Genomic DNA, 14,190 nt, shown 5'->3' on the forward strand with positions numbered 1-14,190 from the left:
CATTTTAAAACAAATATCTGTAGTTTCTACTTACGTTTTCAAAACAGGCTCGTTAATTTTGCTTTAGTGCATTTGGGACAAGTTATTATTTCATCACCGTGAACTTTCAAAAGCATTAACTGTAACATTTTCTCTGTTTGACAGCAACAACTGTATGTTTAAATATGCGGAAGATAATTTTGGTGTTGTAAAAAGGCGGTAAATACTGAGGGAATAAACTGAAAGCTGAAAAACTTAAAAAAAAAAAAAAGGCAAACTGATGATCAAACAGGTATTAAATTAAAAAAAGAAATTCATAACGTTCATAACTCAAAATGCTGGGACAAAGACTTCAGACTGTGACAATTTTTTGTTCCATTGATGGTGGTCTCTATAGACTTTGTAACTTTAAATACTACACAAAATGACTAATCACTTGGAAGGCAAAGAGGGCTAATTTACTAATAGAATTTAATGTTTTGCTATTCTGTCCAGGCCCTTTAAACTCGAAGTGAATGGAAAGAAGATTGCTGCTGAGAAAATCATAAAGTCCAAAAGCACCAGTATGGTCACATTTCTGCCTCCAGAAGCCCAGTGTTACAGTTGGGTGAGAACACACACACACACACATACACACATATATATAATATATATAGTGGTGTGAAAAAGTGTCTGCCCCCTTCTTAATGTCCTTTTTTGGTATGTTACAAATGTGAGGCACATTTTTTTCAAGGCATTTTTTTTGCATGTAAGGCATCTATTACTAAGAGGAAAAAACATCCAAACCTACATGACCCCGTGTCCAAAGGTGATTTCCTGTTAAACCGAATAACAGGCAATCACTTGCTCTCGGCAAAGGCGGTCACACTTTTTTCCCTCCTCCTCTCCTCTCCCTTAGCTTCCCTGCTTAGCCTCTTGTGTCCTTGTCTAGTCTCGTGTTTTTTGTATTACTTTTCCCTGGAACACTCTCTCACAGTCTGTTCTCTAAAACCTAAAAGAGGAATTATGGATTTGATCAACTGGTCCCTGAATGCAATTGACACCCCTTTCTCAACGAGAAAGATATCTTCCTATTCGGAACCATGATAACAGGGTTCTTGCTGATCAGAGCTGGCCTGGCCCTGGCTTATCAAAGAATTAAGGAAGCGGAACCGGCTGTTCAAACTCCGACAAGGCTGCCCGCTGGGATTGAAACGATGGGACGAGGCGTGAGTTTCTCAAAATGGGCTCATTGAGTGCAGCACGGATAAGATCTTGGAGAAGCGCACAGCTGCCGTGAATACTCAGAACAAGACCTCTGAGTGCAAACTGGATTACATCTGGAGGGGCTCGCTCGGAATAACACCTCTGAGCGCAAACTGGATCACATCTTGGAGAAGCTCACTGCGGTCGTGAGTTCTCAGAATCGGCTCTTTGAGCACAAGAATGACAACATCACGGAGCGTAAGTTTGATAACATCATGGAGAAGCTCGCGGCTCTCCAACGGGAGATTGAGAGACCAGTGTCGGACTGTTAGAACAGCTTTGAAATTCATATGAGTTGTTCGCACTAAAGTAAAAACCACCATCACTTCATGCGGAGACCCCTTTGGCGCCAGCTGTGGTCTCAAGGCTGGAGCTGAACAACAACACCCTGATAACGACTGTGTTTAGACTGTTCTTCCCATTCTATGCAAGGCCACCTGGGTTGGCTGGAAGACTGTTTACTTAGCCTGGCAGGGCGAAGGACACTGTCTCAGCTGAACTCTGGAGACACACACACACACACACGCACACAGACATATATACACATGCAGATATACACTCATCCCCCCCTCCCCCTCCAAACACCTTCGACGCTTATTCCCTTCCGATGCTGACGGTGGATCATGGAGACCAGCGTATAGGCTGCAGGCCCGGATGTGCTGTCTACACTGGCTGTCTCTCACCCTTTACCCACCACTGTTGCTTGTCATGTGTTTCTTTAGTGTATTAAGAGTATTTTCATGTGCTATGTGCAGAGGTGTTTTTTTTCTGTTCTCAAACTGATCTCCCTGTTGGAGCTCAGTCTGGGGGGAGTTATTTTTTTCTCCTTATCTTTCCTCATGTTGTGCTTTTCCATGTTATACCTCTCTGACCTGTCTTCCCCATGTGATGTTTGTGTAATGTATGTATGGTCGGAAGGGTAAGACGGCGCTGGCACAGCTGGCAGCCTTAACCCAATTTCCCTCGGGATGAATAAAGTATGATCGATCAATCAATCAATCAATCAATCAATCAATCAATCAATCAGTAACTGGTTGGGCCACCCTTGGCAGCAACATCTAAATCAAGCATTTGCGATAACTGGCAGTGACTCTTTTGCAGCGCTGTGGAGGAATTTTGGCACACTCATCTTTGCCGAATTGTTGTAATTCAGCCACATAAGAGGCTTTTTGAGAATGACCTTTTAAGGTCATGCCACAGCATTGATTCAGGTCAGGACTCTGACTAGGCCATGCCAAAGTCTTAATTTTGGTTTTCTTAAGCCATTCAGAGGTGGTCTTGCTGGTGTGTCAGGGCTCTAGAGTGCGACCAAATTTCTCAATAGTGCGACTAAAAAAAAATACTTGGTCGCACCGTATTTTCTCGGGAGAAATCACAATTAAAAAGTTTCCGCAACTCTGAAAGTCTCCGTGTGTTCAACAACAGACACACATTGTGCCCATGTCGTGTTCTAAACCAATCAGAGATAGTCAGAGGCGGGGACCTCTGTGATTGGCCGTGGTCCAGATATTCCTGCAGGCCTACGTATGTTTACGTTTGAAAGTGCGGGCAGATAGAGAAGGGTGAGTAGCCAGGTCCGATAGAAGTGTATGAAGTTGGTACTGAGAAAATATGAAAAGAACAATTGATAACTTTTTCGTTAAGTTAAGGCCTGATCAGTCCAAAATTCTGAGCCAGCGGTCTGACATGGAGCCGACAACCTCTCAGTTTTTGTCAAATACTGGTCCGGAGACGGCATCAAAAAATGAGCCACATACGATCGACTCCCAGCCGGAGCCCAGTGAAAGTAAAAGTGAAAAAATGTATAAATTTCGAATCGAGTGGCTTGACCAGTTTCCCTGGCTAAGATACAGCCAAGCTGACAATATGATGCACTGCATTTATTGTCGCAAGTGTGGAAAGACCATGGCCGGCAACACTGCATTTGTCACTGGTGCTAATACGTTTCGACTTGAAACGCTGAAAAAGCATACAGTATCGAGAAGACACATTATATGCCGCGATAAATGCACTGCCCAAATGTCCCCTCTTCCCACTGCCTTTCAGCGGCAGCCAGGAGTAAACAGGTCATCGGAGAGATCAAGAAGGCCAAATTACAGGAGCTGGCCATCTGAGGGGCATGTGACTGCAATGGAGGACAGTCCATAAGATAACAAGTTGTTCGGATATTGAAATGTTCAGATTGAAGCCTTTGACATTTTGAGTAACTTTTCAATTTAGATTTTTTTTTAATTTAATATATCTTGAGATGTTTTAAATTTCTTTAATGTTGAAATTTCAGCTCAGTGAAGCACTTTAAGCACAAGCATGTTTAAGTAATCTTTCTTGTAGAACTTTGCTACAAATAAAGAGCTTTGTGTTGAAAGGTTGTTAGTTAATCATTTACAAATCAATATTTACAAATCAAAAAAACGTGAACATGTAAAACTGCGGTGTTAAGCAATGCAGTTAAAAAATTTGGGTACGCCTAACTTTTGTGCTGGTGCGCCTAAAAATAAAATTTAGGCGCACCAGTGCAACCATGGCAAAAAGTTAGTCTAGAGCCCTGTGTGTTTTGGATCATTTCCAGCAATCATTTCTGGCCCCCACAATGGAGCTCAGAATTTTATGGACAATCGTGTTTTTTTTAATACATTTTTACGGCATCTGTGGCCGGAGAGCGCGTTGAGGTCTGACCCCCCATTGTTTGTAGCAGGGATCAGCTGTTAGCCCTTGGGGCTGCCGCTGTTCTGCCTACTGCCGAGTAAGCCAACATCCCCCGCGAGGTGAGGAGGAAGAGACGCAGTAGAGAGAAAGTAAGTCCTTAGTAAAGAGAGGAGGGGGTCTGGCTGTGTTTGTGAATGATAGATGGTGTAACGCTGGGCATTTATCTATCAAAGAGACGCTATGCTGCAACTATAGTTTTCAGTCCTTTTCACAGAGTTGTGCGTCCACATTGAAACGGCCGAAAACGCTTACGTTCCAGTCCTGCGCATCCGTGAAACGCAAACCGATTCGACCTGCCTCATTTCTGTCTGCCGTTTATTTACTTTCCAACTCTTTGAAACGTCGCGGCAAAATGTTGAGGAAAAGCACCGAGTTTTTTAAATGGACTAACGATGAGGTGGAGTTGTTGCTGCGAGTAACACAAAAGTACAAAGTTGCAAAAGCGAGTGAGAATTAAAGAATTTGAAGAAAAGTTATCTGGAGCACGTACAGACTGATATTAATCTTTAACACGGCTGTCAAAACTGAGAGCAAACGAAACAACTGCTGTGTAATGCCCTCCGCTATCTTAGTTTAATTGGTCACATGACTAAAATGTGTCATCGTTTTCAAAAAGGCTCTGGGTTCGCTGTCCACACTGCGATGCGAAAACGGAGTTTTCAAATGTATCTGCTTTGGAGAGCGTTTTCAAAACGCTGCGTTTTCCTTGAATGAAAACGCCGTCTCAGTGTGGACGGGAGGCCAAAATGGAGAGAAAACGATGCGTTTTCAAACGAAAACATTTTAGTGTGGACGTGGCCAAAAAGGAGCTGAGAGTTGTCCAGAAGAAGCTGAAAAGGGAGATAAGGGAAGGAAAATGTCGCGAAATCGATCAATGTAGAGCAGTGAAACAAACTACGGAGGCCCCAGAAAAGTGCAATCAAATGGTGAGTTTATTATCACAGGAGAAGAAATTTCAGCATGAGGCTCCTCACAAAAATACACTGGATGCTGGTTTTATAGCACTGAGGATCACACCCCCACGTGCGTCAATTACAGGTCAAAAATACATTGTGTACAGTCATTGTTTACAGACAATGGTACATCTTGTACATTTTTAATGGCTAGACACAGACATATAACTTCTCTTTTCTATAACACCTACCAAATAAGGCAATAAACTTCAAGCCCCCAGCGTCTCTGAGGCTGGTCACTAACTCTAGTCATCAGTCACCAAGTAGACTAAAGGGCAACAGGTTACAAAAAGAAGCAGAAGACACTTGGGCCTTTGCTCAGGCCTGTCACTAAATTTATGTGTATTGTAAGCATGCATGCAGTCAACCTTCTATGTCCTACAATGAAACTTAAGACCCTTTTGGATGGAACATCAACTCCAAATCAGCACAAATATGCAATGTGTATAAAATGATCATAACTAAGCCTGTAAATAAAAAGGTCAATGTGATGACAAACATCTTCAATGCAATATGAACCCTGTAAGAAATATTACTGATCAAATAATGCTGTAAAACATGTTATTAATGCATTTATCATAATGCAGGTTATATGGCAGCAATAAAAGAATTTCTGAATCTCCACAAAAACTACAGGAGGAAGATGGAAGAGCAGCTGCAACAGGACAACATTAGAGGGGTTTGGAACAGTCTGAAGACAATCTCAGGACAAAAGCCAACCCCCCAGGCTGCAGGAGACTTGGGGTGGGTGAATGACCTAAATAAATATTTTAATAGGTTTGATCAACCACCCACCCCGCCCCCAGCATCATTCCCCCTGCTGCAATCTCCCTCACCTTCAGGGACTGCCTGTCTTTCATCTCAGGACTTCACACCTCTCAGCTCCCAGCCATTCACCCCCCCCCCCCCCCCCGGCTTCTGTGGACTCCAACATACATCCCCTCCACCAAAATCCCCTCTCTCCATCTCAGCACTTCAAGTGAGGAATGAGCTTCGCAAGATCAAGGTGTGGAAGGCTGCAGGTCCAGATGGCATCAGCTCCAGGCTCCTGAGGTTCTGCGTAGATGAACTGTGTGGCATCCTAGGATATATGTTCAACCTGAGCCTGTCACTGGGGAAAGTACCACAGCTGTGGTACCGGTACCAAAGACCTCCCATCCAAGGGACCTCAGCAGCTACAGGCCGGTAGCCCTGACATCCCATCTGATGAAGACCCTCGAGATGTTGGTTCTACACCATCTGCGCCCCCTGGTGAGGTCTTCATTGGATCCACTGCAGTTTGCTTACCAGCCTGGCATCGGGGTGGAGGACGCCATCATCTACCTCCTGCACCGAGCTCTGACTCACCTGGAGAAGCCTGGAAGCACTGTGAGGATCATGTTCTTTGGTTTCTCCAGTGCTTTCAACGCCATCCAGCCACGACTTCTGAGGGACAAGCTGGAGCTATCAGGAGTGGACCACCACATGTCCCAGTGGATACTGGATGACCTTACAAGACACCTACAGTATGTGAGGACACAGGGCTGTGACTCTGATATGCTGGTCTGCAGTACGGGGGCCCCACAGGGAACTGTGCTGGCACCGTTCCTCTTCACCCTCTACACTGCAGACTTCTCCATCAACCAAGGAGTTGGTGGTGGACCTCCAGAGACGCAGACCCACCACTCTGACACCAGTGAACACCCAGGAAGTGGACATTGAGATAGTGGAGTCTTATAGGTACCTGGGTGTTCACCTGAATAATAAACTGGACTGGAGCCACAACACTGATGCTCTTTACAGGAAGATGGGGTGGTTGGTGGTTTGATCCCTGGCTCCTGCAGTCTGCACGTCAACTATCCTTGAGCAAGATACTAACCCCAAGTTGCTCTCTGATGCATCCATCGTGTGAATCTGTGTCAATGTCATTAGAGACAGTCCTTGTGAGAATGGGTGTGATTGGGTGAATGTGGCATGTTGTATGGAGCGCTGTACGGAGTACTCTGGGAGTGTAGAAAAGCGCTATATAAGAATCAGTCCATTTACCAAGGGTCAGAGCAGACTCTACCTGCTGAGGCGGCTGAGGTCATTTGGAGTCCAGGGAGCGCTTTTAAAGACCTTCTATGACTCTGTGGTGGCATCCGTCATTTTTTACAGTGTTGTATGTTGGAGCAGCAGCTGAGAGGAAGAGGTTGGATAAACTCATCAGGAAGGCCAGCTCTGTTCTGGGATGCACCCTGGATCCAGTGCAGGTGGTGGGAGACAGAAGGACTCTGGGTATGAGTGAGAAGACAAATATGCTCCAATGATAAGTTTTCACAGTTTATTATCAAAATGATTAGAATTTCAATTTCAATTTCAATTAGAATTTCAAAATAGTTTTACATGGTGCCTTGGACCTCCTCTCCTCTCCTCCTCAGAGACAAAAGGCTGCTGCGCTCAGGCAGTAAATGCTTTTTATTATGTGTGATATACGGGATACTAAGGTGATTGGTCAAGTTGGAGGAAAACCACAGTTCTCCTTATTTAGCTGAGATCCAGCACTTTCTTCTTCTGCAGCTTTCTGGGCATCTCCTTATCTGGAGATTAAGTCAAGCCAAGTTGAATTTTTTATTGTCAATAAAAAATTCAAATACAGTGTCACGGTCAGCGAGGGCAGACCGTGTGGAGGGTGTTTGGAGGACCCATGTGTGGACACAGATGAAGGAGGCAAAACATTTACTGAACTCAAAGTGAGCCTTTATTAGGGCGGGTAAATGGTAAAGCAAAAAGAACCAAACATAAACTATGGCAATAAACAAAGAGCCTAAACTGGGAAACAACTAAAGACTAAGACAAACTAAGACTCTGACTTGAACTGTAACTAAGAGCTATGAACACGACATGAAAAAGCACAAGACAGACTTCTGGACTGGTACATGAAAGGCTATGAAAACATGACAGGAGCAGATTACTATGAACATGACCAGAACAGAGACTGAAAAACTATGACTCATGACGTGTAGCTAGAATGACAGGAATGGTAACAGACGACACGACACAGACTGAATGAAACACAGAGACTAAATACCCACAAGGATGATTAGGGGAAGTGAAAACACACGAGGGAGAACAGCTGGCACACCTGAAGCTAATGACAGGACAGGGGAAGTGAAACTACATATGATGAACAAGGAACACCGGACTCTTTCAAAGTAAAACAGGAAACATGGAGATTAAACATGACATGAACTTAACATAACCACACAGACATGAAACATGACAGCAAGATGCACGAAACAGGGAGACTGAGTACAGGGGGAGATGACAGAAACAACTAAGAAATAAAGGACTAGATTAGATTAGATTAGATGAAACTTTATTAATCCCTCGGGTGGGTTCCTCCGGGAAATTCAGTTTCCAGTAGCAAAGCACCGAAAGAAGTTGCATGTTACAGATACATTAAGGGGAATGAGAGTAAGGATATAAGCATAAATACACCATATATACACATATACACATATATAAATACAGAATATACAATATGGATAAATAGGATTGCTCATTTGAGTGAGTATATTGCACAGTCAAATATAAGAAAAAAACAAAACAAAAACCAAATATTGCACAGTGTAAAAAAAGCACCTACAGCTCAGTTGTTCCCGCCCTCCCTTGTCCTCCTGTTTCCCCTCCCTCTCCCCTCCAGTGAGGAGTTAAACAGTCTGATGGCCTGTGGGACAAAGGAGTTTTTAAGTCTGTTGGTTTTTGACTTTAGGAGAAGCAACCTGTCGCTGAATAGGCTCCTCTGGTTGTTTATGGCCGTGTGCAGAGGAGGCCCAGCATTGTTCATAATGTCCAGCAGTTTCTTTAATGTCCTCTTCTCTGCCACTGTCACCAGAGTGTCCAGCTTCATGCCGACCACAGAGCCAGCCTTCCTGATCAGTTTTTCCAGCCTTCCGAGTCCTTCTTTGCTGTGCTGCTCCCCCAGCACACCACAGCATAGAAAAGTACGCCAGCAACCACCGACTGGTAAAACATCCTCAGGAGCTTCCTGCAGATGTTGAAAGACCTCAGCCTCCTGAGGAAGTACAGTCGGCTTTGGGCTTTTTTATACAGGTGCTCTGTGTTGCATGACCAGTCCAGTTTGTTGTAAGTAAGTAAGTAAAATTTATTTATATAGCGCTTTTCACAGATAAAAATCACAAAGTGCTTTACAACACAGGAAATGGGAATATAAAAACAATATAACAGTAAATAAAACAATGTAAAACAATAAAACTATAAAAACAGCATAAGAGGAAATTAATCAAATGCTTTTCTAAATAAAAATGTCTTCAGCTGTTTCTTAAAAGAATCAATGGAGTCCGTGCAGCGAAGAGACAGTGGGAGAGAATTCCACAACCGTGGTGCCACAGTCTGAAAGGCCCGATCACCACGAGTTTTAAAACGAGTGCGCGGTACCACCAGCAGTCTCTGATCTAATGACCTTAAAGCCCGAGAAGATGTATGTGGTTTCAGCAGGTCAGATAAATATTGGGGAGCCTGACCATGTAGGGCCCTAAAGGTTAGAACTAAAATTTTAAAATGAAACCTAAAATTTACAGGCAACCAGTGAAGGGAGGCCAAGACTGGAGTGATATGCGACCTTCTCTTGGTGCCTGTTAAGAGACGTGCTGCAGCATTCTGCACAGTCTGAAGACGATTTAAGGCTGATTTGTTAAAACAAGTAAAAAGGCCATTACAATAGTCTAAACGAGAAGAAATAAAAGCATGAATAATCATCTCAAGTTCAAGCTTTGATACCATTAGTCTGAGTTTAGAAATATTCCGTAAATGATAAAAACAGTTTCGGACCAGCTGCTTAGAATGTTGCTCAAGCGACGTCGAGCTGTCAAATATGACGCCGAGGTTTCTAAGGCTTGATTTTACATAAGGGTCTAAGAAGCTGATATGCTGTCTAATTTCTGGGACCATGTGGTCTGGAGCAATAATTAGAGTTTCTGTTTTATCAGAGTTTAGTTGGAGAAAATTGTCATATAACCATTTGTTAATTTCTGTCAGGCAATTACTTAAATTAGACAATTTATAAAACTCAGACATTTTGAAGGAACAGTATAGTTGGATGTCGTCAGCATAGAGATGATAGGAGATATATTTATAGCGCTTAATAATTTGGCCTAGGGGAAATACATAAAGTAAAAAGAGAATTGGACCCAGGACAGATCCCTGAGGTACCCCACACGGCAAAACTGTTGATTCTGATGTGACATGATTCATGCAAACAGTAAAAGATCTCTCAGACAGATATGATATAAACCATTTTAAAACAACACCAGTAATCCCAAACAAGTTCTCGAGTCTGTTTATCATGATACTGTGATCTACAGTGTCAAAAGCAGAGCTCAGATCCAACAGGACCAGTACTGTGTATTCTCCAGAGTCTGCTGCCATCAAGATATCACTAGATACTCTAAGTAAGGCCGTTTCAGTGGAATGCAATTTACGAAAACTAGACTGGAAAGTGTCCATAACAGCATTTTTATCCAGGAAATAGTTAAGTTGTTCTAGTACTACTTTTTCTAAAATTTTCGATATAAAAGGCAATTTGGATATTGGCCTATAACTGTTAGGAAGAGATGGATCCAGGTGAGGTTTCTTTAATATTGGCTCAACAATAGCTTGTTTAAAGAAGCTGGGGACTGAGCCAGTATGAAGAGAAGTATTGCATTTCGTTGCCCTGTACCTGTGACATGTGCAATGACAATAAAGTTGAATTCTATTCTATTCTATTCTATTCTATTCTATTTATCATTTCCACAATACAGGGGCCAATGGAATCAAACACACTAGTGAAAAGTGAAGATGGAAGGACATCAAGGGGGCTTGAAGTCTGTTTTATATGACAAAGCAGGCCTCTGATGTCTTGTAATGTAACAGGAGTAAAAGAGGACCAAGTATCAGAGGAGAGCAAGTTGAAAGTTTGATATTGAGAAGATGATGGAGAGATATTAGACCTGATGGCAATGACCTTATTTCTGAAATAGTTCATAAACTCATTGCATTCGGACGTTGAATGAACTGGTGCACAAGGAGCATCAGGAGAAACAATACTCTTAATTGTTTTAAACAAGAATTTAGGATCTTTCTTTTTTGAAGCTATGAGGTGTGAAAAATACTCTGTTCTGGCATTTTTCCACATGTCATTTAGCGAGAGGATAGATTCTTTAAGGTGTAACTTATAAACCTCAAGCTTGGAAGCCTTCCACAAACGTTCTAGCTTGCGACAGTATCTCCTGAAATTACGAATGTTTTCATTTAACCAAGGATGAGATTTCAAACATAGGACAGTACTTTTTTTAGAGGTGCCATTATGTCTAAAATAGAATTACACTGGTTATTAAAGGATGAGACAAGAGAATCCAAATCATTGTAAGTCATTTCAGCGTCGAACATGGCAGAGAACCTTTTGCCGGCGTTCTGGTTTATGATTCGCCTTTCGATCGTTATTTTGGGAGCCGGGGGATCCAAATAAAACGACAAGTTAAAATATATGCAGCTATGGTCACTCACATGGACGTTTTCCACACAAATATCATTTATATTTAAACCCAAGGAGAAAACAAGGTCCAATGTGTGACCCTTTACATGTGTAGGGCCAGAAACATGCTGCATAAAATTAAAAGACTCTGTGATAGTCATGAAGTCAGCAGCCATATTACAGGATGCATCATCAATATGAAGGTTAAAATCTCCCAACATTACCACCTTCTCTAATTTAATAATGGATGATAGGAGGTCGTTAAATTCACTTAAAAAGATTCCGGCAGGGCCAGGAGGTCGGTAGATTAAAATACAATAAAAGGTGTGCAAAGAGCCGACCTTGATCATCTGAAGTTCAAATGAGGTAAAAGAATCCGAGTTCATCAGTCTGCATGTGAATCTGTCCTGGTGCACAACAGCGAGACCTCCGCCACGTCCCGAAAGACGTGGAGTTCCGATGACGGAGCAGCCAGTCGAACAAATTTCCTTCAGATGTATATAATCCATGTTTTGTTGCCACGTCTCAGTTAAACACAAGAAGTTGAGAGATTCCTTTATAAAAAGATCGTTTAAAATAAATGATTTGTTAGTGATTGAGCGAGTGTTGAGCAGGGCAAACCTGATTGAAGACGTTTGGTTGGTGCAGTCAACAGCTGACTGCAGTGGCACTCGAATTAAACACCTGTGCGCACCTCTACACCTGTTACGCCGGGCGGGGACTTCAGGGCTAGCAAAAGCTAATATCCATAGTGGTACATCACCTCTGCCATCAAAACGGCGGTCGAAGGAGGGACGCCAAGTGAACATGGGGCCATCAGACCATAGATTCCGAGCTGGGAACTGAAGTGTAGCGTCGGCACCAGGTGACAGTAGATGAATTGGTCGTAGGCACCGGGATTCTTCCCACATCCAAGAAGCTAATCTTCGGGACCTTCTCAGTCGCACCTGGACACCGGCCCTGGTTCCCCTACTTCTTCTTTTCTTCGTGTTAGATCCCACCGATATGTACGGTAACATGCACTCAGGTGAGGAACACACAAAGGGTGGAGGGAAAAATTTCCTGTAACTGTCCCAGCTGTCAAAGTAGCTCTCCATTGAATCTTTGATATACAACATCATGCCCCGATCATAAGTATTGGTGGCAGAGACAAAATCAAAACACAGGACGGTAAAAATAATATTGCAAGTGACAATAGCGGCCAGTATAAAACTATACCAGCGAGCTGTACTAGCGGCACAAGTGGCAGAGCCAAACACAGGCGCCATCTTGTCGAAGTCATATTGTGACTGTGGGTGTTGTCCACCCACAGCCCGAGGTACTTGTACTTGTTGACCACCTCCACCTCCTCTTCTTCTATCTGAACTGGCAGTGGACCTGGTCTGGACCTCCCGAAGTCCACAACCAGTTCCTTGGTCTTTGTAGTGTTGAGTTGCAGGTGGTTTTGTGTGACTCCATGTGACAAAGTTCCTCACAAGACTTCTGTACTCCTCTTCCTGGTCATCCCAGATACACCCCATGATGGCCGTGTCGTCTGCAAACTTCTGAATATGGCATAATTCAGAGTTGTAGCAGAAGTCAGAGGTATACAGGGTGAAGAGAAGAGGGGACAGCACAGTTCCCTGTGGTGCTCCTTTGCTGCTGACCACAGTGTCAGACGTGATGTCCTTCAGCCTGACGTACTGTGGTCTGTCAGTGAGGTAGTCGGAGATCCAAGCAACCAGGCAGGGGTCCACCAGCATCCTGTTCAGTTTCTCCTGGAGCACACAGGGCCGGATGGTATTAAAGGCACTGGAAAAGTCAAGAAACAGGATCCTGACCGTGCCTTTTCCCCTGTCCAGGTGTGAGTGGGCTCTGTGTAGGAGGTACAGGATGGACCGTGTCCACACAAAAGTTGAGGTAGTCTGTCAGACAGTGTGTCGCCCCCTCTATGTCCTCACCATGTGGGCTCAGAAGCACATCCCAGTCTGTGGTGTCATAGCAGTCTCTCAGAGCATCCTCCTTTTCTGGGGTCCATCTCCTGATGGAGCGTGTTGTGAGAGGCTGCCTTTGGAAGAGGGGTGTGTATTGTGGCTGTAGGTAAACCAGGTTGTGGTCTGACTTCCCTAGTGGGGGGAGGGGGTGGCCCTGTATGCATCTCTCACGTTGGCATACAGTAGGTCAATTGTCCTGTTGCTCCTTGTGGGACAATTCACAAACTGGTGAAAAGCAGCCAGAGTAGAATCCATGAATGGCATGATTAAAGTCTCCAGATATAATAATGAAAGCCTTAGGGTGTTGTGTCTGCAGTCTTGCTATAACTGTGTATTTTCTCACAGGCAGCTGTTGCGTCGGCCCTCGGAGGGATGTAAACACACACACAGATCACATGACTGAACTCCCGAGGTAGATAATATGGCTGCAAGCTAATGGCTAGCAGCTCCAGGTCCGGACGGCATACCAATACTTTAACGGAGACGTGTCCAGGGTTACAGTATCTGTTGTTAATGTAGACAATGAGTCCCCCACCTCTGCTTTTTCCGCTGGCCTGTGTGTCCCTATCGGCTCTCACGGATGTGAATCCACATAGGTCTACGTTAGCCTGCGGCGTTAGCTCGGTTAGCCACGTCTCCGTGAAGACAAACAAACTGCACTCACGGTATAGTCGGTGGTTGTTCAGAGCAGACAGTTCATCAATCTTATTCTGTAACGAGTTCACGTTGCCCATGATCACTGTCGGGATTGATGGTTTGAATCGCCTCCGGTGATCCGCTTTGCTCGCTCCAGCCTTCCAGCCTCTGTAGCTCCTCTTTAGCTCAGCTGGGATATTGT

The 14,190-nt window shown here is 43.9% G+C and overlaps 1 protein-coding gene across 9 annotated transcripts in view; it reads left to right on the forward strand.

Moving 5' to 3' along the window:
• The window catches only part of plekha6 (pleckstrin homology domain containing, family A member 6), a 191,807-nt gene that overhangs the window by 29,370 nt on the left and 148,247 nt on the right, over positions 1-14,190 (forward strand). For 7 of the 9 annotated variants that reach the window (XR_003220236.1, XM_025907519.1, XM_025907513.1 and 4 more), the window contains exon 2: positions 475-586. The exons of 1 other annotated variant lie outside the window; for it this stretch is intronic. Coding sequence is in view for 6 of the 8 variants with exons in the window: in XM_025907519.1 (XP_025763304.1) it covers positions 475-586 (112 nt within the window). In the remaining 2 variants the exon portion in view is untranslated. Of the gene's footprint in view, positions 1-474; positions 587-14,190 lie in introns of those variants that run through there. One more of the 9 variants, XM_025907517.1, reaches the window with a different exon arrangement.

Source organism: Oreochromis niloticus, linkage group LG5 (genome assembly GCF_001858045.2).
Source record: "Oreochromis niloticus isolate F11D_XX linkage group LG5, O_niloticus_UMD_NMBU, whole genome shotgun sequence".
NCBI lineage: Eukaryota > Metazoa > Chordata > Actinopteri > Cichliformes > Cichlidae > Oreochromis > Oreochromis niloticus.